At 30.8% G+C, this 27,859-nt stretch overlaps 1 protein-coding gene across 1 annotated transcript in view; it reads right to left on the reverse strand.

The window, feature by feature from the left end:
• Positions 1–4,552: 4,552 nt before the first annotated feature.
• Positions 4,553–27,859, reverse strand: part of LOC113376376 (paired mesoderm homeobox protein 2B-like) — a 53,334-nt gene continuing 30,027 nt past the window's right edge. The window contains exons 3-4 of the mRNA XM_026616283.1: positions 4,617–4,997; positions 4,553–4,558 (exon numbers count right to left, since the gene is read on the reverse strand). Of these exons, the coding sequence (XP_026472068.1) occupies positions 4,553–4,558; positions 4,617–4,997 (387 nt within the window). The remainder of the gene's footprint in view (positions 4,559–4,616; positions 4,998–27,859) is intronic.

The following is a 27,859-nucleotide window of genomic DNA, read 5'->3' on the forward strand; positions in this document are numbered from 1 at the left end:
ATTATTAAAATAAATAATTTGTAATTCCAAATTCCTGGCAAATGCATATTCCGTATTGTTCTAGAATTTTGATGAAATCTATTTATATATTGTTTACATGTAATTGCTAAGTTAAGAGCTGGACTCGCCAAATTTCTTAAACGTTTGTCATTTTTCATTATATTCATATGATTCATTATATTTACATTAAAAACTTCATTTATATTGAAAAAATTGATGAAATTATTTCTCTCTAATCTATGTATCTATTTAAATCATTACGTTAAAAGTGCTGTTTAAAATTTTTGAAAATATAAGAACATTTTGGGACAAAGAAATTTGAAATTTCGAAATAAAAACAAAATCTCAAAAGCAATTGTTTCGTCAATACAACCAGATTTTTTTTTTATCATTCGAAACGCATGCTTACAGTATGCTTGTTAGTTCTCTCAAAAACTGAAATTTTGTGTACATTTAGCTCCGTATTTTCGAAACGGCTTAACCTGCCTTTCCAAAAATAAGCACCACTTCTCCTCATCATTACGAATTGAATGCTTTTCGAATCATTCAAATCGAGTGCTCCGTTCTCTCAAAAAACTTTCAGGCTGGACCTGCCTTTGCCAAAAACTAATCAGCACATCTTCCTATCAATAGTAATCGAACGTTTTCTGAACCATTCAAATCAGTTAATCCGTGCGCGCCGAAAACGTGGACAAAAAATTGTATCCATCACACACACATCATTTTTTCACAAGGTTATGTCCAGAAACCTTCAAAACGTGAAGAAATGCAAAAAAATTAAATTTCGATTTTCGTACGATTATATTAACTTACCACAAAGAGTTAAAAAAATGCATTTATCTCGATATAATTCACCTAAATCTCCTTTGTTCAAAAGTTGCTTATTTTCGTCGACGCATAATAATATCAATTAAGTCAGTGTTTTATTTTTGGTGTCTCAGGAATGTGATATGTTGTGTGTGCTAATTTTGTTTGAATATTAGCAATATTGTACAATAACGAGAACAGATTCATAATGTCTCAATGTAATTATTTCTCATGATGTTTGGCAAAGCCTGAACGCATCTAAATCTTAGCAATTTAGTCACAATTCGTAATTTTGACAGTCGAGCATTGTAAATTAATAATTAGAAGAAGATTATTAGAAAAAAACGTAATACTCAGATATTGTTTTGTTGACGATGACTATATGTAGAGCGGGGCTTAAAGGTCCGCGGAAAAACAGGTCAAGCACCAATATCTCAAAAGCAAGTGAAGTGTGTTTTTTTAACAATTTCATAAAGTAAAGGGATAATTATGTGTAATCTGTCATCGAATTAGAGTTAGATTAACGAATTTTTATATAACCTCTAAAATAGCTCAAAAGCGATTGGAGTAAAAAGGACCACCGAAACCTTTACTCTGATGAGGTGTAAGAAATGTAAGAAAAGTATTAATATCGTGCAAACAATAAGAAAATAGTAAATAAAAATGTAAAATAAGTTTAAAAAAGCAGTTATACAAGAAATAGATTAAATTAATAGTTATTTCAACACTGATGGAAAATTCTTCTGACAAAGTTCCATACAAAAGTTGTATCCAGTACAATCTTAAATAAAAAATGTGCCCATAAAATATGTATTTTCAACAAAAGCTCTATTTATCTTATTTGTGAATACTCTATTTCAAGAAACAATGATACAGATTATAATAAATTGAACAGAAATAACTGCCAATGAAGTAGTAAAATTTGATAATTGTTTTTTGATTATGATTTCTAATTTTGTTGTTCAACCTAATATTTAAACTACATCCCATTGATTGATTGAATAATGTATCTATTATTCTATAAAACCTTTTCAAAATTAAAAATAAAATGTAAGATTTTTTTGCCCTCCTGATTATCCATTTTACCTCATCTGGGGGGTAAAAAACGCACCAGGTGACAAATTTTTGAAAAATAGCAAAAAAAATATCTACAATGATGAATTAGCTGGGAGTTTTGCTGAACATAGTCAGATAGTTGCATATTTGATTTATGGTATTTGTTGTTCACAAAATAATTGCTCAAAGTCAAATTGGATCTTTGTTCCCCACCCTATCCTTCTAATATAAGCAGCATGTTGTAATATAGGTAGATCTGTAATATATCATATCAACCATAAAACCTTGACGATTTTAGAATTAGCAGAGGAATTTCGCAATAAGATTAATTTCAAGTTCAAATATAAATTGTTGCTGCATTTCTCATTATACTCCAATAGTATAAAATCATTACCAAATGTTTTAATTTTTACAATATATGTCGTTATTTTTTTTATGTAATATTTCTTTCACTGATGGCATATATTTTCGCCATGATAATATAATTTGTGATGATAAAATATTGAGTCCTTAAATATAAGACTAATACTTAGAATGTAGTTTGAAGTATAATATAAAACTAGTGATGTATGGCATTGTGCCTTAAGGAAAAGTGTTAGAACTTCCCATACCACAACGAAATGTTCGAGGAATATTAAATGTTTTCAAATAGATTATTATAATTACTGTAACATTGTTTAATATTGATAAGAATTATATAACTAAAATACGAAGTTAAAATTATTTATTTATAGTATATAAGTGAGTCTTACAACTTTGGCCAGAATTAAAATTGAAATATGAATTATTTTCGACATACAAAAAAAATTTAAAGATATGCAAAAATTTTCATTTTCGATTTTCGGCTCATACTATAATTTATCCTACGGAAAGTTAATTATAGTAGATATAAAAAGATTTTTCTAATTTTTTTTCTTCTTTCTGGCAATTGCGAAATATTTCTCCTGCCTATTTAATTAGAATACAAGCACGATGTCTTTATAAATACATAATCGTTTAAAATATCAGAGTGATGATAAAAATAAACCCGAATAGATATTTATATCGATTGTACGTCTGTGTCGCGATAATCACAGAGTTGTCCTTATGAATCAGAGAATAGAAATTCACTAGCATTAGCTGGCGTAGTGCGAAACAGTTGCCAAAATATTTTTAACTTAATACATGTAAGTGGATATAATTCAGTCAGGTGTACGCTTCTTGATTGATGTTCTAGAAAATGTATTACTTTTGTGAGAGGCTCTGCAGATTGAACTTGACACAATCTGGTATGTATGCCACAACCACGATTTCAATGATGACGAGACGAAATGATCAAATAAATATATATTTTGATCCTGAAGACTAGTTTTAATCACATATATAGTTTTAGATTAAGATTCTGATTATGAAAAAAATATCGCAATATTTTCCATAGCTAATTTCAGGTAAAATATTAATGAAAATCTAAGCCAATATAAAAAATCTGCGCAAATGCCAATAATCAATATTTAAGGATGCATGTAGGATAAGACGGGCCATAAAGGTCCAATTTGACTTGAAGTGATTATACTATTATACTTTATTATACTATTTGAACCAATTAAGATGTATCAAACACAACTATCGTACTATGTTCAGTAAAGGTCTCAGTTAACACCTAATATATAAATGTGTTTCTTCACTATTTCGAAAAAATTAGTCATCTGCCCCTTTTTATACCATAGGCAGAGTAAAAAAAACAGATAGGGGGCAAACAGATCCAATATCTTATTTTCAATTTTAAAGAGATTTTACGAAATAGTAGCTACAATTTTAACAAATGAGGCACATTTAGCACATGATTCTAATTATTGGAATGCGTTTCTTTACTATTTAAAAAAAATACCATCTGTCCTTTCGAGTCAGACAGGAGGCAAACAGATCCAATGTCTTATTTTTAAATTTAAAAGGATTCTACAAAATAGTAGCTACAATATTCAACCAATGAGCACATTTTTATAAACATAACACTGTATACAACCTTGATGCAGTATTTCGTCAGAAATTTTCATCAGCAGCATTTTCATTAATTTAATTTATTTCTTGTATATTGCTTATTTTAACCTAATTACTTAATTTAATATTATGTTCTTTATCGATTCAAAACTGTAATTAATATGTAATTATATTGAAATAATTTTAAAGTATTTCAATGTGCTTTTTGTGTTTTCAAATAATTTGTGAAACAAAATTCAGTTTTCTCTCTGTTACTTATATAGATGCTTACTCAAAAAACTTATTACAAAATATTAAAAAATTCATTATATATTATATTAAGTTTATATTGCTTCAATAAATGTGATTACCAAACATTTGCAATTTTTGTTTTGTTGAAAATTGTTTTTATATTTTTAGGTTCGGTAATTTAATTTTGTTCATAATTGTGCAAAAACCGACATATTTCCTAAAATTTTATGAAATGAATATTTAATTAAAATTTGTAATTCTAAATGTGAGTTATAACTAAGTTAAAGGATTTCTTGGAAATGCATATTCTGCATTGTTTTCGAATTTTGATGAATTCTATTTATATATTATTTACATGTAATTGCTAAGTTAAGAGCTGAATTGGGCGAAATTCTAAAACGTTTGTCATTATTCCGATTAATATAATGAGAGCTTTATGTACTCACAATCAGAACTAAATAATAATGAGAGCTTTATGTACTTAGAACTAAAGATATTTAATATTTATCATATGAATTTAACTACATATTTATTTATTATTTTACCATTAACGGGTTGACATCGCCGTTGCTCTGCAGGCTGGACGCACTCGTATTAGAATTCGGAGTCGTCGAAAGCCCAGAGCCTGGTGACCCGGGTTTCACATCCTTGATGGAACCCGAACCAGACCCTACGGATCCTGGCAGGTGACCACCCAGATGACTGGCGCCAACACCAGCCCCGCCGCTCGAAGATTTAATTTCTGTTTTGACGGATGTTTGCTGTTGCTGCGAATTCTGCTGCTGTTGCTGTGAATTTTGTTGCTGCTGCTGATGTTGCTGTGAGTGTTGTTTGGTTTGGTCGCCCGTTGATCCGTTGCTGCTGACTTTCTGTTGCGCTAGACGTTCTTGTTTCCTGAACTTTGCACGACGATTTTGAAACCAAACCTGGAAAATAATAGATGAATTAGTTTAAATTGAAATTGCACTAGAAAACGAACTTTTAAAATATTCCATTTCAACGTATTTAATTCTTCAATAAATAGCAACTTTTAAAACTGTGATGATGAAATTTTAAAATCTTGACCTTGACCATTATTCAAAATTTTAATTATTTTTTACAATTATACCTACTTCTGGTATACGCATAATATAATAATTTAGAACGTTTTTCAATACTATGAAATCAATCACCATAAAGAAATTTATGCTTTCAAAGCCGTTTTAAGACAACATTGACAAAAGGTCAAATTTTGGATCACATACCCACAAACACACATATTCCAATTTTGGTATCAAACAATTCTGAAAGACTTTTGTAAGTCGGATATTCTGTCAAAAACAAACTTCATCAGGAAGTTAATAATATGAATACAAAATATTTTAATATAATATAATCGAATAATATAAAGTAGGACCAAGTAGCTGACTCTAGAAAATTTTTACTCTTAATATAACTAACTGTAGAATTATGTAGTATGTAAGTGAAAGGAACAGCTAACACAAATTATATGAATGGTTTACCCATTGCAAAGCATGTCAAATGTAAATGTTCCTGAAGCATATTAATGGTCATTGAAAGCATAATCTGAAACTAATTTCCTACTTAAATTGAATTGTAATATTTGAAAATCCAAGGTTTTGATTTTTTATTATGGAGCAAAATTCTGACAATCATTTTTAAACTATGTTGTAGCATAGTTAGCAAGTTTAGTAAGTCGAGTCAGATTTCAAAAACTTTGTGGAAAAGTTTACAGCTTTGCCATAGGTTTGTATCGTATGTAGTTTCCTCTGAAAAACTGTTGAACCCTCAAATTTTAAAACTCAATTTCTATATTTTTTTGTTAAAATTGCTCTTTCTGCTTCTCATTTATGAACTTTTAATTAATATTGGAATAATATTTGAAAATCATCCTCTGTTGTAAAAAGCGTAGTTGGTGGTGTTATGGATACAGGTTCTAACATCATTTAGGTTTGTATTTTCATTATATAGAGTAGGGCGGGGCACAAAGGTCCAATTTGACTTTGAGCAATTATATTGTGAAAATCAAAACAAATAACACATGTCAAACAAACAACTATCTGACTATGTTCAGTAAAAATTCCAGATAATTCATCATTCTAGAAATGTGTTTTTTTGCTGTTTCTTTTTTTCAAAAAAACCTAATCCTCTTCATCCAATAGGTGGGGTAAATTAGGACAGCCAGGGACATACAGGTCTAATGCTTAGTTTAATTTTGAAGGCTTTTTACAAAATAATAGCTATATTATTCAGCCTATGCAAATATAAGAGCCCTGGGTGCATTTTTCATAGATATAACAATGTAGTTAAACTTGATCTGGTATTTCATCAAAAATTTTCATCAGCAGAGTTGGAATAACTACTTATTTAATTTTTCTCTTGTAAAATTAATTATTTTAATTTAAATTACCTTTTTATTTGCTATTTTTTATTTTTTACACATTTCCAGGGGTTAAGGTTTAGTTGGTCTCTTTTCTCCCACCCAGGTGTAAGCTTCTATATAGGTTATATAAAAACGGTTGATTTTAACTTAAAATTAACTATACATCTTATAAAACAATTAAATAACGTATACTTAAAAATTATATTAAAGTCGGGAAAACTAAGCAACAGTGCTCACAATCAAAACAAACAACAACGCAAGAAAATACTTTTGTCATGGATTTTTAAACATTGTTATTTATCTATCTTAATATCAAGTAACAGCGTCGTAAGCATCAAGATGGTGTCTGGTTATACATTTTTATCCCTCTACTTTCAAATATTGTTGTTAAAAAATTATTAACTTTGGTTTGGTTTTTGAGATACGGTGGTGTATCTTTTTGCCCGCGAACCTTTAAGCCCCGCTCTATCCTAGATGTTCTATAAAAAATATTTATCTAAAATATGTTTCCCTGGAAAACCTCGCACAACAAACTTTTCCTGAATCAAGTCAAGGGTTAACTTCGGGCAGAGTACCATGTTACTTTGTTCTATTATGGACAAAAAACAATATAAAATTCGTTCATCAAAAGTGTCAACTGTCGCTTGAAAATAATTTTGAAAAACGTTCAAAGCCACATGACTGAGCAAATTCATCGTCGTTCGTCGTTCGCTCGTAGCATCTGTGTACAGTAGGCGAGTGTACTCGTATAGCCAGCGGCCCTGATTAAAAGCATACATTGCAGCCAATCAAACAAACTCCACTGAACCATCAAATCATTGACGAGTTTCATTTTTCCCCGGCATAGTTATAATTGCATCACGTCTCTTAAAGTTTACAACATCGAAAATTAAACACTTTCCGCCATTCAAATAGAGACGCATTCTGAAATCAATTGCGAGACACGTGTAATACAGGAGTATGATCTGATGATGAATTCTACAATGCACCAAGAGCAGATTTTAATTGAAATATTTTACACACATAACATATCTAATTTTACTGATCGACTAATTAATTACCATATTAAAAATTGTGGTATTTTTGGAAAAATTAAGAGCCCATTACTTTCACCTCTGCAAAAAACTTTGCTAGGTCAAAAATGAACAACATCGCAAGGGGTCTACGACACAAAAAAGTTTGGGAACCTATGATCCAAATAATCTAATAATTATTGTCAAAAGCATAAAACCACCATCATCATAAATGTATTTTCATATTATAAAAAGGCAATAAATGCAGCAATGAGAAGTCCCTCAGCAACCCTTCAGCCTACATATTACCACCGAACTGATGTGTTGAAATAACACGAGAATATTTTGCATGCGATTTATAACTTTATCATCGTACATTGTGAATCGCATTGCAGTAACCCATTTAAAACTAACTGGGCTGGGATACTTATTACTCAAAATTTTAAACAACATAAAATTTAGTTTGTAATTTGTTTAATATAAACTTGAATGATTTTTTTTTTAAAGTAGCTGACACCCTTAGACAATAGAATTTAAAAAAATAAAGTACAAATCAACCATAGGGCTTACACTACATGGACTGCTAGTACTCATATGTTTTCCATTTTATAAAGTGTATAAAGATAAAAAGAAACTGCGAAGTCACTTAGTAAACGAGCGTTGCCGACAATCGTGAAAAACTTCCGATTGATTAAATGTCATCTGTCATATGTTTTATTTTAGTAATATATTGGCAATTGTGTGGATTGATAATTTTGTAAGAAATTATGTTCATAAAAAGGTAAAAACGGCCAAGAAACGACAGAAATTATAAGATTTAGATTATTATGCAGAAGAATTACTTGATCGGACATTTTTTGCCATTTTACCCTCAATTTTGACTTTAGAATTGTGTTCAGCAACAAAAACTAAAATGGAGAACATATGCCGCACACCAATACAGACAACTTTTTTTTATTTTGTGGACCTGTGTTATTATTGACTAATTACAATTAAAATATTGACAAAATCAAATTTACTAAAATTATAAATGCTAATTCAATAATTTTTTGTAATCCTATAAAGTGTAAGTTGAAAATATCACTATGTAAAGGTAAAACTTTTTGAAAACATAAACTTCTCTTTCAGGAAATTAATATCAATAATACTCAATGCTTACCAGCTATTGCTCTATTCCCATCGAGTTTTCTCATCTCATTGCCACTATGGGGCGCCTGAGTCTTTAGATCAGTTACTTGTCAAATAAACACGAAACCTTGTCTTATCATCTTGGAATTTGATGAAAGTCGGAAAAATTTAACAGGTGGCGTGTTTGTTTCTTTGCAAATTATTATGTGATATTCAGATATAAAAGTGCTGTGAGGATAATAGTATCTCGAGAAAAATAGATGCACATTGGAAAGATTGGACCACCAGTAATGCTCGAATTAAGTTCATTTAAAAAACGCAAAAATATCTATTTATACATGTAACTTACATAAATAGTGATAGAGTTATTGCACAATAAAATCTTTATATATTAGTCTATATATGTATGTATATATATATATATATATATGTGTGTGTGTGTGTACGTTAAAATATAAAAATTACATATAAATTTGCATATTTATTTATTTATATAATACATTTTCAAGCGTAAAAAGCTCTTTCGTACATTGGTATAAAACAACTAATTAAGTCAAAAATATTCCACAAATAGACAGGACATAGGTTAGGATAACTTCTAATAGACAACTTTTAAAGAACAACTAGTAAATGTCTCTAATCTAAAATGATAGACAAATTTTATTTCAAATGTAAATGAAAGTAAAGAACGTCTCAATCCTATTTGCTAAAATTGAATGCATTATTAACTTCTTGAAAAAGTATTGATAGAATAATAATAGCTACATTATTCAATCAATATGATGTAGTTTCATTATTAGGTTGAACATCAAAATTGAGAATAATAACCTAAATATGTATTTTTAAACATCATAATTAAAATTAATTAACATTGTTTTTCTTCAATTTATTATAATCAGACTCATTGATTCTTGACATGCAATCATAAATAAAATAAATACAACTTATGTTTGAAATACAAATTTTATGGACACTTTTATATATATATCGCACTATACACCTTTCGTATGGAACTTTGTCAAAAAAATTCGTCATCAGAGTTGGAATAACTATTAATTTAATTTATATGTTGTAAAATTGCTTTTTTCAACTTATTTTTATTGATTGCAATTCCAGTGTAAATGTTTTGGTGGTAATTTTTACCTCAGCCGCATGTAAGCTACTCTAGAGATTTTATAAAATGTTGAATCTATCTTGAAATATGATAAACTAAACAACCGTGATTAAAAACAAAAAAAAACACCAACAAAAAAAATTCTTAATCGTTAAAAATTTGACGATGTGGGCATTGATCTCCCGATTCGATGACTGATTACACATAATTCTTTCTCTACTTTAGAATAGTATCATCAAAAAAGGCCACACTATACTTATTTTTAAGATAAAGTTGGTGTATCTTTTTACTCCGCGGGATGGTATAACCCCTCTCTACCTTATTTATTATAAGTTCTAGTATGAATTACATCAAGTGAAGAGGCCTATTGGAAGAATATACAAGTGATTCTGTTGCCTTCGCCGTGTTCCGTATTCAGATCGTCACCTGTTTTAACGAATCGATGGAGCAACCATAATCGCAATAATCGCCAGATAAACGTATAATATCCCGTCAGCGGTGGAGCCGCCAGGTAGAGACCGAATCCAAGCCTCTATATCGAGATGCCGGGTTGCAATTAACACATTAGCAATTATTCATAATCGTGATTTTGTAATTATTGTACGCCAGATAGTCAGCGAGCTATAAAATCGAATTCCAATCAGTATTAGCACGGTGCACTGTGCGAATTTAACTAGCGATTGCTTTATGTGCAATAGCTTCCGTGGCGTAGAAATAGCACGGAATCAAATATTACAACGAATTTAAAAATAGCAACGGGGTTATTTTCAGTTTTATGACGCGCATTTAAGTTTAGAATGTTCATTATTATAATGTCGTGCTTGTTGATCAAATAATTTATAGCTAAGAGTTTTTTGAAATATCCTTTACATGTATTGCTTGAATTTTTGTCGAAATTTCTGAAAAGTGAAGGCAAAGGATAGACAAAGGACTCTACTGAGCACAATCCTGAGAAAGAAAGAAAACTGGATCAAACCCATTCTACAAAAAAATGCCTCCTGCACGACGTCGTCGAAGGTAAAGTAGAAGGACTTGAAGGAATGGGAAGAAGAATAATGCAGATGGTTGATGACTTAGAAGCGAGAACAGAAAATACAGGAAACTGAAAGCCAGTACCAGGACTGGTACTGGTACTGAAGTACAGTACCAGAAAGCATGGAAGCAGTAGTTAAAATATTTTAAAAAATGCATTAAATAGAAAGGTAAGAGAATAATAGATGAGAAAGGGAAATAGAATCATTGATTTGTGGTGGCTTTCACACCATGACCCTGCCTTCGGGCAGACTACCATTTATTATTATTAAATCGAAAAAAAAATCATATTTATTTATCCAAATTAACTTGATTAAGTTTTTTTAAGGAATTTACCTTTTGCAGAGTTTATTAATTTTATTTCAATAATTTTTATCACACTTAATCAACTTGTGGTGTTTTGTAAATAAATATTTTTTTAACATCCCCATTCAATTGTAAATATTATTATTTCTCACTAGATTAATTATGACTGTTTTACAGACATACAACTTAGAAAATTTACTTATTTAATTTTCTATAAAAATACCTTTTGAGTGGGTACTGATTGGACTTTGCAATCATGAGATGAATGATGTACGTTATATTTGGTAAGGTTTAAACTTTATTTTTTTTATTTCAGGCTCAAAATCGAATGGGAAAAGAGTAGACAAGAACTATGGAAGACGATAATAAGCAAAAAATCTCCCATCCAACTAATTTTATAATATTGTTGACTAATAAAGAATATATGGTGTCCTGTATACTTATATAAAATCTAATAGAGTAAAATTGTAAATGATTATAAATGAAATATGCATAAGTAGGTAGATCAGAATAGTGAAAAATGTTTAGATGAAGTAATTGTGATTAGACTTAAGTATATTGTAAATGACTAATATACTCGTATACAAAGTCAATAAAACATTAAATAAAAAGAACTTAAATAATAAATATATATAATTATTAAGATTGTCAAAGTTATCCAGCTATTTAGCAAAGCTAAAGCATGCTTACATAGCGCAACATAATTTGTCGTTATATGATTATTATGCTGTGTAAAATTCGCATTATATTACACGATATATTATGTGCAATTTAGAATTATGTCATCGACATACTCATAATAATGATAATTCCATTCCCCTCCTTGAGCTTTCGCAAAACAAATTTTGAAAATGGTGTTCGATATTTACAATCAATTATCTGCAACTAATACCTGTGATTCAGATGTTATTAACGTTCTGTCCAATTGCACGTATGATGTCAAAAATATACACGATTGGACCTACAGTCGAAACATTCGAAATTAGTATCGGATAAAACGTATATATCATTTATATACGGTGGCATCGGACCGCGTTATGGCCGGAGCGGCTCTATTTGCCTCGGGAGCGGTGTGGGCAGGTCGGAATTACTATACAACCTTTTCGTATTTTGCTCATTAATTTAATTAAAACATGAACGTAATGGGTATTAGTACGGGTTTTGTATTATATTGACAATCATAAATCCAGCGTTTACAATATAGATGCGTGTCCCCGCATTCGCGTTCATATAAATTGTGGCTGACAATTCAATGATGAGCCATTTGTCAATTCGATTTACACCGTCACTAGCGATTTGCAATAACAGTAAACTTAAAATCACATGAGATTATAATGTATTACATGTCGATATTTCGATAAATGATAAAGGTATTCTATCCAGCATCGGTTGGAAAAAATAATATGTTTGCAATTTAATACACCTGAGAGCCTGTCGGCGTAGGTCGGAAAAATCTATATAAATTAATATCTAATACCAAAAATATAGCATATACATATATTAGGGAGCTAAGGGCTTATTATGACAGAGGTAAGTAGTGACAGGCGTTTTTCAATAAGATCTAGAACAATATTAAAATATTTTTTTAGTATCGATTGGACATGTAAACCGTCCTGAATAACTACTTTCCCGCAGGCTAATGCAATATTCAGAAATGTGCAGATCCGTTATTTTTTATATGCAGATTGCGTTACGTTGATTTATGGTAAGAAATTGTATGAGAGGAGACACTATATATTTAATGTTTATTAATAATAATTGCGATTCATGAAAATAATTACTTAGCAACGTGTAAATTTCTTAAAAATAGCCCGAAACATGGGGTAAGTTGTAACACCGCACTATTTCTAAAAAAATTATAATTGTGAAATATGCAGCAAAAGATGTGGAATAACTTTTATTGGATTCAGCAGAGAAACATTTATATTATCGATTATTCTTTCTTTCATAGAAATATAATTAGTGAATATCCACATTGTTTCCAGATTCCACAATATTTCCAGAAAGCGTCCATATCAACCTATTTAATAAATTATTTCAAAAGAGACTTTACTCTCTTCAATATTGATATAAAACGAAGAACATGAAAATTTCATTCGCAAGAAGTCAAATACAAATTATAAGAAAGTTAATAATTTGCTGCGCTTTATAGAATATACTTATTTGTGGTGTTTGCGTAAATTATCAAAAAAATCTGACTATTTGATTTAAAATATTCACTGAGATACTTGATTCTTTATAATTTATATCAATTTGACATGTCTAACAAAATTATGGAGATTTGCGTATAATAGTTGGCAAATTAAACTGTTAACACAGATATTATTAAATCTAGATTTAAATTAGATACAAGAGATTTTTGTAGATATATATATATATATATTTATATATATATATATATATATATATATATTATATATATATATATATATATATATATATATATATAACAATGTGTTACTTAGCGAATTATTCCATTGCATCTCATTATAAGCAAACGCGCAAAGTTTTTGGAATGTCGCCAACATATTCTTGGCATTAAGTAATAGTTTTCTGGAAAGATCTAAACATGTTAATAAGTTAATTATTTGAATTCACTGTATATAAACATAGGAAACGAATAATGCCGTCATTTATAAAAAAACTAGTTTCGGTTATATATATTAAAGTTTTCTATAAACCAAAAGTTTTCCAAGAATAGGTAAAAATAAATTGTAGCAAATGTAGCTTCATACTCTAATGACTTTTTAATGCAAAGTATAAATAAATTACAACAATATCTACAATTCTCTATTTTACTATTAAATTAATGTTATTTTTAATTTAGACAAAGATCAGTAAGATCGCCATGTGCGCAAGAGTGTTTTCTTAAATGAAAACATAAAAATATATTCTCCGAGCTTTGTTATTATGATACTGTAAATGTTTGCCGATAACTCAGAAAAACGAGGGCGTTTAACATCGAAATTTTCATGAAGGATAAAATAATATAAAGAAACTGGTGTACAAATATTAAAATAATTATAATCTATAGAGATAATTTTTATTTCATAATACATTTATTTTTATATTTATAATATTATATATGATTGTATTTTTTTAACTGAAAGCCTATTGAAAGAAAGAACGATATATTATTTAAATTAAACCGAGAACTCTAAATGTGCGCCTAATCACAAAATATGTTTAAAGAAATTAGATTTTTCATTTATTATTTTTTTTAACAAATTTATTAATTAAGACAAACACTTACACACAGTAACAATAAATACTCTAATCTAGTAAAAGATAGAATTGAAATAACACAACTATTTGGGATAATGGACTAGAATTTAAATATTTAAAAAAATTACATAAAAAATGAGACAATCCATATCCACGAAACGTTAAAAATATTTATAATAAATAAAACATGAAATAAATATGTTTTTATAAAAAGAAAGATTTTATTTCAGAAAAGTAAAAACATAAATAATGTTATTTAGCAGGGGAACTAGGGGCTGTTACAATATGGCAGGGTTAAGTAGTAACTTAATATTATCTTTTAGATAGAGCGCAAATCAATCAAAGTTTTGTATAGAAACAGCATGAAAAAAATTTCAAAAAATTTTCAGAGCGTCGAATTTGCAATGAAAAATGACACGAATTTTCACTTTTAATTCATTTGTCGCTAAGCTATACCTAAAAAAATTTTTTTTTAATTTTCAACATTTTTTCCATGCTATTTCCATACAAAGTTTGATTGAATTGCGCGCTATCTAAAAGTTAATATACAGAGCTAAAACTTTCAGAGAATTGTTTTTTATCAATTTGGAACCATTTGAGTCCCTGGGAGCAAGGAAATTCGAAAATGTCCATATTAAGGGACACCCTAATATATAGTATATATATCAGTGTACGTATATATATATATATATATATATATGTGTGTGTGTGTGTATGTGTAATAATTTTTGTCAGATGATGGAAAATATTTTTATGATAATCATCTATTATTATGATAATTATCTATTATGGAATCAAACGAACTAGCAATATAGAATATCAAAAGCCTACTAATTTAGTCGAACCATTCAAATGCCATAAATGTCATGGTGAAATAAATAAACATTCTTCGTGGCGCTCCGATGAGCACGTCCTGGTCTGCCGTTAAGAGATTTTTCATTACTTAATTGGATCGAGATCGAGTGTTGCATCCAATGAGTGAGTGAGTGCTCAATCGAGAAACTGTCTGGTTATTGTTCCCTGTCAATGTGCAATTATTATCTCTCCACAGGCCTAGAAAGAATCCCTTAATGACCCTTCAAATCAATTAATAAATTGGACGTCACGATTGCTCTCTTGTGATAATAGATTGACGGGTGTAAGTAGATGTAGTATTTATGGTGCAGTGATTTATATTTATTAATATTAAATTGAATATTTAGTTTAACCTTTGCACTCTTTCTTTGGGTCGTACTGAACTATTTTTATAAATATTTGAATTACAATCTTACAATTGAAGATTTACAAAAACATTCAGTAATTATTTATATTAATTTAACATAGAGTAGGGCGGGGCTTAAAGGTTCGCAAGTAAAAAAAATCTACCATCATTATCTTAAAAACAAGCACAGTATAAATTTTTTCTATATAGATACTATTTTAAAGTAGAAGGCAAATTAATACACTTGTTAAATAAATACATCCTAAATGACCAAAAAATAGTACTGACGCAGTACTTGCTGAATAGAATAAATCAAAATAAACTTACAAATTTATTTTATTATCAAGATCAAGATTCATTTGACCGTTCTGTCGTTCTAAATTTTCAAGACATTACGTAGTTTGCATAATGACCGTGTTAGAGAACAGAATAATTTTCTAATAACAGTTGTCCGACATGTACGATGACCAACGCAACTTTAATGTCTACATTTTCAAACACCATTGATTTTCCCTTCATATTAGTGAATGCAAATATTGTACATAATGTCATAAACTTAAGAAAATGAATTCTAAGGATGCGAATGTAAATTATATATAGAAACTTATTGTAACAGGGGTAAGTCGTAACAAGCGTTTTTCAATAAAATCTTAAACGATATTAAAATACATTTTTGTCTCGAGTGGATATGTAGTAAACCGTCCTGCATAATATAGTCATAGCAACTGTCCCCCAGGCGGATGCAGTAAACAGAAGAGTGCAAGTGCGTCATTTTCGACAAATAATATAAAATTTAACTATCATAAAATTTTGGTTTGCGTTATCATTACCGGCTAATTTTAAATTTTATATACCTTATTTCGCTTCAAGTTTATCAACCTTCAATAATGTGTAACCATTTTTGCGATTGTTAAATTATTTAAATATTTAATATTTAACTTCCCATAGGGCAAGTTATATTAATCGCAAAAAAAACGAAAATGAAAATTTTTATAGATCTTTACGTTTCAAAACCTTCTGAACATTTTGGCATATCTTAGGAAAAATGGATGTATGTGTGTGTGTGTGTGTGCGTGTGCGTGTGTGTATGTATGTTCGGTTACAAATTTTCGTCGACGATTTCGGGAACACGGATCAACCGATTTGAATAATTCAAAAAACATTCGATTTGTATCGATAAGGAAACGTGCTAATTAGTTTTTGGCGAAGGCAGGTCTAGGCGTTCCAAAGATACGGGGCAAAAAGTGCCAAATACGTTAACTCAGTTTTTAAGAGAACAGAGTGTCCGATTTGAATAATTCAAAAAACATTAACAACAAACAACAACATTCAACATTCAAACAACAACAGTATTGACTAATGCAGGTCCAACGACTTTGGAGATATGGAGGAAAATGTAAAAAAATGAGCCATTTGGCGGTCAAAAATGAACATTAGACATATGCACATCAAATTATCAGATATTTTATAGAGATTTTAACAATAAGTATAAATTTCGTTTACATTCCTATGGGTTCCGTACCAATGTTTACGCGATAGACGGCGACGCGGCGCTTACGCGCTTTGATATTTCGTCTTTATGCAGTTAGAGCAGTACGATTGCTTTGAAAAAAAGTTCAGAATTTCAAAAATATTTCTAAATAAATGATTTAAGATAGAATGATTTAATATGGTTCGAAATTCTATTAAAAGTTTCAAATCATTGATCAACTTTTATTGATTATTATTATTGATTATTTTTAATTACTCAAATTTTGAATTGCGGTACGGGAAGTTCCAGCAATTTGCCTTAAGGCACGATACCCTAATTGCCTTAAGACAGAATTCCACTTACAGCTAGTTAGTTATTTTGATTAATTTAAAAAAGCACATCTGGGGTTAGTTGTAACACACTATGCAGATTCAAGTGAAGAAGATTGGGGGCATTGTATAGAATGTAAGATGTGGGGGCACGTGTGAATTATGTTGCAGAAGAGACTTTGTCTTTTATTTGTATTATAACAATTATCGTAGTTTACGTATGATAAAACATATAATAAAAATTTATATTACAGGAGACATTATTTATTATACTTGTATTAATTATATTTTACATTACTAATTTTCTTAAAAATAAATGAAAATTAGTAAAGAATAAGAGTGCCCCGGAAAGAATGCCCCGGTAGGTGTAAGTAATGTTACAACTAGCCCCAAACATGGGGTAAGTTGTAACAACATACTTTTTCTAGAAAGTGATTAATTGTGAAATAATAAACAATAGTTAGATAATTATTTTTATTTTGAATTTGGTAAAAAAATATTTATAGCATCTATTCAATGTTATTTCGTAAAAATATAAGTAGTGGATCTCAAGATAAATTAATTTAAATAAAAACTGTTACAACGAGTCTATAGGTACCCTATTTATATTCATATATGTAATATTATTTCTTGGTAAATGTACTGATAAAAAACTCAATAACAATAAAATATACGATGGGTGATATTTTAAAATTTTCAACATGTATTTAAACGTCAAAAATATCAAACCTAAACATGAACATACGTAAAAAGTTATTCACTAAAATATGATTTTCATCCGTTTTCATGTGTAACGTATTATCACTTCATTTCCGTAAGAAAGTGAAGAATATTTTGATTTGTGACACGCTGAATCGTGAAATAGGTGTCAGGCGATAACACTTGCTGTTTGCATAGTATATGGGGAATATTTATATACTGAATGTGGCATAATACATGTTAATTCAAACGTAAACACGAAGCCAACAGTTGACAGGTGGCGGTAATAACAAATTTAAACATGCCGCTCGGCCCCCGGCGTCTAGAAAACTAACGTAGTGCAGTGGCTGAATGTTTGGGGTGAGTCAGGGTGAGCCAGGGTGAGCCAGGGTGAGCGGCTGTGTCATTGTTAACGTTTATTCATACAAGTGAGAGCACACATTGCGAATCCGCAGAAAAGTGCGCCGGCAATGACATGAATAAATACGAGCGGCGCACATCTCGGTATATTTGCACGCGGTTCCGACGATCGCTCGCCGTTTTTGTTCCTCGCGGCACCGATGCGGCCGCTGTCGTTTTGCACCGAGCCACCACCATCCACGGTGCACCCCTAAAGTTGAGTTAATCTTGAACGGGGAGCGCTTAAGAGTGTAGGGTGTCGACGCTGTATAGAAAACAACTTGTTATAATCCGTATTGAATTAACTATTAATACGGGAGAAGTTTAGCTTAATCATCCGCCGTTTAGCGACCTTTTATAACTTCGTTTGCTATTGTTTACAGCACATGTTATGATAGACCATAGAAAAACATGGTTAACTCGTTACACACTAATGGGACATCGATAATTTTATAATTGTTCATGATTAATATATTTTTGTAATATTTTAATTTTAATAATAAGACTAAAACGAAAACGTTGAAACAAAGAATAAAATTAAAAATAATAAAAATGTTTTTAAACAGTATGCAGAAGAGTGATGACGTATTTACTAGATATATATTTTAACAAAGTGTTTCTAGTTCAACAAGTTGTTAAAGAAAGTTGAATAAGAACATTAAAAAAATTAAATTAAATTTTAACAAATAACGCATATCAACCAAACAACTATCTAACTATGTTCATTGAAATCCCAGATAATTCATTGTAGAAATATATTTTTTGCTGTTTTTCAAAAAATTGTCTCCTAGTCCTTTTTACCCCATAAGCCTCGGAGCAAACAAATCATTTTTTAACTTCACGTAGGGTAAGTTATTGTAATAGGCCGAAAATCGAATTTGAAAATTTTTACATTTCTCGACGTTTTGGAGGTTTCTGAACATTTTGGCATACCTCACAAAAAATGGATGTGTGTGTATGTATGTATGGATACAAATTTCCAGTCACGTTTTTGGGCGCACGGATCAACCGATTTGAATGGTTCAAAAAACATTCAATTCCTATTTATATGAACATGAGCTGATTGGTTTTTGGCAAAAGCAGGCCCAGCAGTTACAGAGATAAAGAGAAAAGAGTGCAGAAAATAGAAATCGAGTTTTTGAGAGAACGGAGCATCCGATTTGAATGATCTAAAAAACATTCAGTTCGTAATGATTGGGAGAAGTGCTTATTAGTTTTTGGCAAAGGCAGGCCTAGCCATTTTGAAGATACGGAGCTGAATGAGTGAAAAATGGCAGTTTTTGAGATAACTAAGCGTCCGATTTCAATGATTCAAAGAACTTTCTGCTTGTCTTAACAAAATAATTGATTTTGGAAAAAAAAAATTATTTTTACTTTTTTTTTCAAAAAAAAAATTTTTGTATATCGAAAATAATTCAGAATTTATTTTTAATTCTGACTATAGTTTTAATATACTTTAAACAAATAATTTCAACTTTGCAATTCAGTTTATATAATTCTTATAAATATTAGACAGTGTTACAATATTAATAATAATCTATTTGAAAACATTTAATATTCTTCAAACATTTCGTTACGGTACGGGAAGTTCCAGCAATTTGCCTTAAGGCACGATGCCAAACACCCCACTAGTTTTTTTTTTAATTTTAAAAGGATTTTGCGAAATAATAGCTACATTATTCAACCAATGTATATATTAATGAATTTATATATTCCACGAGTACATTTTTTTACATAGATACGACCTTAATCTGGTATTCTGTCAAAACAATTATCAACAGAGTTGGAATAAATATTTATTTAACTTATTTAAGAATCGAGGTGATGGCTGGTTATACATCTTTTTCCTCTGCTTTCAAATATTGTTGTTAAAGCAATTCTTAATTTCACTTGTTTTTGAGATATCGGCAGTAAACCTTTCTACCCGCGGATACATATTCACAATATAATTGATCAAAATCAAATTGGACCTTTATGCCTCGCCCTACCCTACTGCACCTATATAAACAAATAAGAAAACTATGTAGCCTTTTAAATTTGAACTACAGTAATGAGCCTGTCCCGAGGGGTAAACAAAGTCCAATGCCCAATATTAGACTTACGTGGCATCATCATGCCCACGTGTTAGATACAGTAACAGATGCGCTGTAAATAAAGACATCTCTTTAATGACAGAGGAATCGTGCGGAACCGACCGTAACCCCCGCTCTGACGGTTTCAAAGTTGAATTACACATGTTAACATGTCAAACCATTGAACAAAAAGATTTTCATTCAATAGCAATGATCAGAAAAAATGCAATAAAACACCAGGAGGGGAAATGAATCTAAAGTGACTTTGCAATAATATTATTAATTTACACTCGATTTAGCAACAACTACAGAATGGCCAATACGGCATCATATGCATGCTGTTTGAATATACAAGTATATTATAAGGTTCTTGTATTTGTGCGTACATGAAAGCTAATAAAAACTTTATGATTCCGCACTGTATTAATAGAAAGTTATTGTGATATCATTAAAACTAGATTTAATCGCATTACAAAGATTAAAGTTTTTCATAAATACCCAATTGTTTTACCAATGCAGATTTTTGTCATGATTTTAACAGTTAAACTAGTGGGGTGTATGGCATCGTGCCTCAAGGCAAATTGCTGGAACTTCCCGTACCGTAACAAAATGTTCGAGGAATACTGAATGTTTTCAAATAGATTATTATAAATATTGTAACATTGTCTGATATTTATAAGAATTATATAAACTGAATTGCAAAGTTGAAATTATCTGTTTAAAGTATATTAGAACTATAGTCAGAATTAAAAATAAAATCTGAAAAATCTGAATTATTTTCGATATACAAAAAAAAATTAAAAAAAAAAAAGTTGAAACAAAAAAAATTTTTTTTTCAAAATCAATTATTTTGTTAAGACAAGCAGAAAGTTCTTTGAATCATTTAAATCGGACGCTTAGTTCTCTCAAAAACTGCCATTTTCTGCACTCTTTGATCCGTATCTCCGTAACGGCTAGACCTGCCTTTGCCAAAAACTAATCACCTCTTTTCCCTATCAATAGGAATCGAATGTTTTTTGAACCATTCAAATCGGTTGATCCGTGCGCCCAAAACGTGACTGGAAATTTGTATCCATACATACATACACACTCACACTCACACACACACACATCAATTTTTTCTGAGGTATGCCAAAATGTTCAGAAACCTTCAAAACGTCGAGAAATGTAAAAATTTTCAATTTCGATTTTCGGCCCATTACAATAACTTACCCTACGGGAAGTTAATTAATTAAGAAAATGATATATAAATTTCTTAAAAATTCATAATCAAAAAGATTAGGTCACAAAAGTAATTTAATATTTATAATACACATTTTAAATAAAGTGCATATTATCCCTATTAGAAGTTAATTCGCTACATTATCATTATTCGCTAATAATTGCGCAGCCAACAGTCGTGGCTATATCTATATGTGTGCAGATTTTTCGCCTCGTGCCCTCGGCATACTCGTAGTGTCCGTTATCTATAATCTATGGTGTAAGAGCACATGGAATCTGGCTGGAACCATTTGCCGTCTTCTTTTTAATCACCCTAAGTGGCTTGTGATGGGAAAGTTCTTTTAGTCAGTGACTCCATTCCTTTATATTGGTATTCCTGTTTTGCTCTATCCTACAGGCGATAACGTTTCGCTTCGCACTCGCCGAGCACGCAACGGCCTATAAATAGGTTCTATAGTATATACTATACACTATATAGGTACTATCGTCGGATATTGTTCGCTTCGTTTGCTATTATAAAAAACTCGGATAATGATTATATTTGCACATTATGCGCATTCCAAAATTACACTTATATTCGCTTTCAAAATTAGACAAGAAGCACTTGAAAAAATTGCATTGATAAGCATTTTGAATAAACTGTTTATGAAAATCGCACCCCAAATATTTTGTACATATTAAAAAGGTTTCATCACTATTATCAAAATTATATAACTAGTTGGTTTGGTATTTAGCCTTGAGGCAAGTTACACGAACTTCCCGATAAATGTAAATAATCGACTTAACCAATAAAAAATAAATTAATTTATGAGTGATTAAAAGTATTCCGAGAGGATTTATTACACATAATTAAAAACAAACAAACACGTTAATCGGAGTATCTTCTAAAAGCAACTTTTCAAAAATCAATATTTTTTTAATTGAACCAGTTTCCGTAGAACTTTAATCATTTATTACATTTATTAAGACCAAGTACACTATCGTTATACCAAGTGAATCGTCTAAGTTTAATTTTAACAAACGTCAAAAAAACTACTCTTTTTCTCAAACTTTGATGAATTTTTAAAATCAAACTACTCGTAATAATTCAGTAAGTTCTATAAGACCATGGTATATATCGCCAAAAAAGTTCCATGAAAATCGTCTTAATTTTTTTCCAACAGTTAATTACAAGAAAACGGCTTGGTAGATTTTCACCTAAAACTAATCAGTATCATTCACAACTAATATCTTTCGAACAGTTTTTGATTTTTTAAAATCGCTTTGGTAGTATGAGCTTAAATGCGGACGAAAAGTTTAACACTTTTTTCCAAATTTCAAAAGAACGGCTCGGCAGATCGTCGCATAAAAGTGACAAGCGACAGTCCTCATTGAGACACATCAAATAGTTTTTAAATTTTTGAAATCGGTTCAGGCGTTTTTGAGCAATCGTCGATGAAAAGTCTAGTATGATCTAGAAGACTATGGTATCTACCGTCAAAAAAATAATAATAAAAATCGTCAAAAAAAATTTTTTAACACTTTATTACAAGAAAACGGCCCGGCCAATCTCTACCAACAACTCATCCGCACGATTCCCAATCAATATCTTTCGAACGGTTTTTGAATTTTCAAGATCGATTCAGAACTGCGGGCTAAAACGTGGACGCTAAATTTTTCACTTTTCTGCTATTTACAAAGAAACGGCTTGGCTGATCGTCGCGCAAAATTGATAAACGCTAGTCCTCATCGAGATACATCGAATGGTTTTTAAATTTATAAAATCGATCCAGCCATTTTTGAGAAAACGTCGATTTACGGCAATAAATCTGTTCACACACACACACACACATACATACATACATACATTTTCCAATTTGGTCTTATTCGATTCAGAATGGCTTGAAACGTCCAGAAAATATAAAATTAGCGAATCGGATTTTTTTATGAAAACATAAACTTCTCCTTCGCGAAGTTAAATATGCATATGTGTTTGTGTATACATGCATTCGAACATGAATAAAGTAAAATCTTCAACCTTTCGATACGTTAAAATATATTGTTAATGGTCAGATACACGTCGGCCAGTTAAGCTTGACCACACTGTGTCATCTGGTTAACTGAATTTCTCTTGTAAATCATGCATGCCGTCCGAAGCGCACTAACGTCTATCTACGTTTACTGTTGCGGACACCGGTAACGCATTTGCAAAAGTGCGTTAGTGTTTATTACGCATTGTATCGTATTTTTAATTCACTTTTGGCCGTGAGGCGCCCAACGACCCTTGTTCATAGTCGGTATCGCACAGCACGGGGTAGCATGTGACTTTACCGTGACAGATTAAATTGCCGCGATGATGCGACAGCAAGAATCGCACCCGCCGCTCGGCGCGCTCCCGGGCTACTCACTTTGACTCACTTCGCACCCGCTTGCTCCCTTATCCTTCTTGTTTCTGACACTGACGCATTTTCGCTCTCTGCACGGCCTACTGTGCTACGAGACGACTCACCGCGAGGCTAACCGCCATCGGAAAAATTATCAATGTAAAAGTAATAAAAATGCATATCAAAAAAATTTATTTTAATCATATAATAGTTATATAGTATATATTGTAATAAAAAAACAATCAAGGCTAAATTAAACTAGTGGCGTGTATGGCATCGTGCCTTAAGGCAAATTGCTAGAACTTCCCGTACCGTAACGAAATGTTCGAGGAATACCGAATGTTTTCAAATAGATTATTATTAATATTGTAACATTGTCTAATATTTATAAGAATTATATAAACTGAATTGCAATTATTTGTTTAAAGTATAATTAGAACTATAGTCAGAATTAAAAATAAAATCTGAATTATTTTCGATATACAAAAAAAATTTTTTTTAGAAAAAAAAAGTTGCAACAAAAATTTTTTTTCTAAAATCAATTGTTTTCGTAATGCAAGCTGAAAGTTTTTTGAATCATTTAAATCAAACGCTTAGTTCTTTCAAAAACTGCCAATTTTTACACATTTAACACCGTATCTTCAAAAAGGCTGGGTTTGCCTTTGCCAAAAACTATTAAACACTTCTCCCAATCAATACTAAATGAATGTTTTTCAGATCATTCAAATCGGATGCTCCGTTCTCTCAAAAACTCGATTTCTATTTTCTGCACTCTTTGCTCTTTATCTCCGTAACTGCTGGACCTGCCTTTGCCAAAAACTAATCAACTCATCTCCCTATAAATAGGAATCAAATGTTTTTTGAACCATTCGCCCGAAAACGTGACTGGAAATTTGTATCCATACATACATACACACACACACACACATCCATTTTTTCTGAGGTATGCCAAAATGTTCAGAAACCTTCAAAACGTCGAGAAATGTAAAAATTTTCAATTTCAATTTTCGACCCATTACAATAACTTACCCTACAGGAAGTTAACTAGTGATGCATGGTATCGTGCCATAAGACAATTTGGTGGAACTTCCCGTACCGAAAACTAAATTGTTAAACAAAACTTTGCAAAACTTTAAAAAAAAAAAGATTTTTACGAATTTTTGAAAGTTTTGAAAAAAATGACTATTTCGAAAAATTAGATTCTTTTATATTTTGATTTTTTTATATTGATTTATTTTGAAATTTTTGGACATTTTTCAGCAATCGCGCTTTAACCCTGACCTAATTACAATGAAAATATGTATAAAGTTTTGACTATGGTTCATGTAATTATTCAGCGCTCGAGCTTTATTACGCAAGTTTTCATTACGAAAAACTGTGAAAATATTTCTTGATAAATGAATTCAGAAACACTCAGTCGTATATAATATTTCACATAGATCCGTTCAGTCTGCTTCATTCGGGCTGCGTGGCATCGTGACCGCCGGCGAGCCCGCAAAGCGATCATTACGTGGAATGTTTGGGGTTGGCCTTGTCATTTGCTGCCTGTTAGGTTACATCAGAATTGCACATCAACTAACGGGTTGTAATATATGCATCGTCTAGATTTTATTTCCTAAATAGACTAGCTGTAAGTGGAATTCTGTCTTAAGGCAATTAAGGCATCGTGCCTTAAGGCAAATTGCTGGAACTTTCCGTACCAAAAATTATTATTTTTTTAAAAACGATTAACATTTTTGAAAAAAATTTACTTCGAAAAAATAAGATTTTTGACAAACAATTAGACAAAAAATTACTTTTTTTTTGAAAAAAAATGTTTTTTTTATTATGACATATTTTGAAAGATCTAAACTTTTTTCAAAGCAATCGTACTGATTTAACTGCATAAAGATGAAATATCAAACCGCGTAAGCGCCGCGTCGACATCTAACGCGTAAACATTGGTACGGAACCCATAGGAATGTAAATCAAAATTATACCTATTGTTAAAATCTCTATAAAATATCTGATAATTTTTATGTGCATATGTATAATGATCATTTTTGACCGCCAAATGGCATTTTTTTTTACTTTTTTCATTAGATCTCCGAAACCACTAGACCTGCCTTTATGAACCTGCTGGTTCTTCAACTTGCCAATACAAGTAAAATGTTTTTTTGAATTATTAAAATCGGACGCTCCATTCTCTTAAAAACTGAGTTACCGTTTTCGGCACTTTTTGCCCCGTATCTTCGGAACGGCTAGACCAAAGACTTCGCCAAAAACTAATCAGCACGTCTTCTTATCAATACGAATCGAATGTTTTTTGAATTATTCAAATCGGTTGATCGGTGTTCCCGAAATCGTCGACGAAAATTTGTATCCGCACATACATACAAACACGCACATACACACACACACACACACAACATACATCCATTTTTTCTAAGGTATGCCAAAATATTCAGAAACCTTTGGAACGTCGAAAAATGCAAAAATTTTCATTTTCGATTTTTTTGCGATTACTATAACTTGCCTTACGGGAAGTTAAAAATGATTGTAAAAGTCAGTGCTTTGGTAAAGAACAATTAATTATGCAAGATGCTAATTTTTTGATAAAGAATTAATGAACATAATATATAATGAAGAAAGTAAGAAAATTATATCATGATGTAACTGTTATACAAGTGCACGTAGTGATACATAGTTGAAACTCTGAAGTCTGAATTTGCTTCAAACCGTTGATCAAATCAATTGAAATAAAGGGAATTTGTGATTCGTGATTCGGTTTTGGTCAGCCGTTGTTTCACTGTCCATTCCTGCAGCAGGCGTCCAAGCGGTCAAACACAGCGCAAATGAAGTGGATCAGACGTAGATATGACATTTATTATGTTTCCGGGTGCGCGCTTCAGACAGAGGAGCGCGCACCGGGCACGATGCTGCATTGAATGATCGCTCTTCGGACTCTTATTATTTATTCAACGTTTGACCAGACACTAAACGCCCGCTACTCGTTGCAGATCGATCTAATTCCCGCTACTAATGTTTGTTGTTTGTTTGGTAGTAACATCGACGCCCGGCGGATACCGTTGCCCCCGGACCCTCCCGAAATTTATTCTCTACGCTTCTAGTCAACATACATTCTACACATACACATACATATGGATATATAAATATAAATGTATATACATATATGTATACACGTGTGATTATGTGAACACTTTGTGATTACAAATATTTTAATGAAGACAAATATTCATCAGAATTACTAGTAACGTATATTATAACGAATCAATATTAGAAATTTACAAATACTGTCACTATTTTTGTATAAATGTGTGTATGCGTCTTTTTAGAGCCTTTATCTGCGTAGAGTTAACAACTTAAAATTCAGCAATTAAAAGCTTAAATCTGAATGGGGGTAAAAGGTCCAACTGAAACTTTACCCTTTACCCAGGCTAAAAGTGTTAACAATAAAAGTAGTCAATAGAAGTGTAATGTAAGTCCCATTTTACCCCATCTATGAGATAAAAAAGACCTGTTGACAAATTTTTGAATAACAGCAAAAAATCTACAATGACGAATTAGCTGAGAGTTTTAATCAACATGGTCAGATAGTTTTTTGTTTGATATGTCTTATTTATGGTAATATAATTGGTTTTCACAATACAATTGCTCAAAGTCAATTGGACCTTTGTGCCCCGCTTTACCCTAAATAAGATTGTAAGTTATTTTTTTGAGTCCAGTAAAGTCCCTTTTTTGAGGTTGCAAAATTATATATAACATAAATATATTGACACTACGGTTACGTATATCGAAAAAAATCAAAAACTGTGAAAGTAAAAACTTGGTG

The sequence above is a fragment of the Ctenocephalides felis genome, unplaced genomic scaffold, assembly GCF_003426905.1.
Source record: "Ctenocephalides felis isolate EL2017-DRISC unplaced genomic scaffold, ASM342690v1 CF-g0.4_SCAFFOLD_01886, whole genome shotgun sequence".
NCBI classification, from domain to species: domain Eukaryota; kingdom Metazoa; phylum Arthropoda; class Insecta; order Siphonaptera; family Pulicidae; genus Ctenocephalides; species Ctenocephalides felis.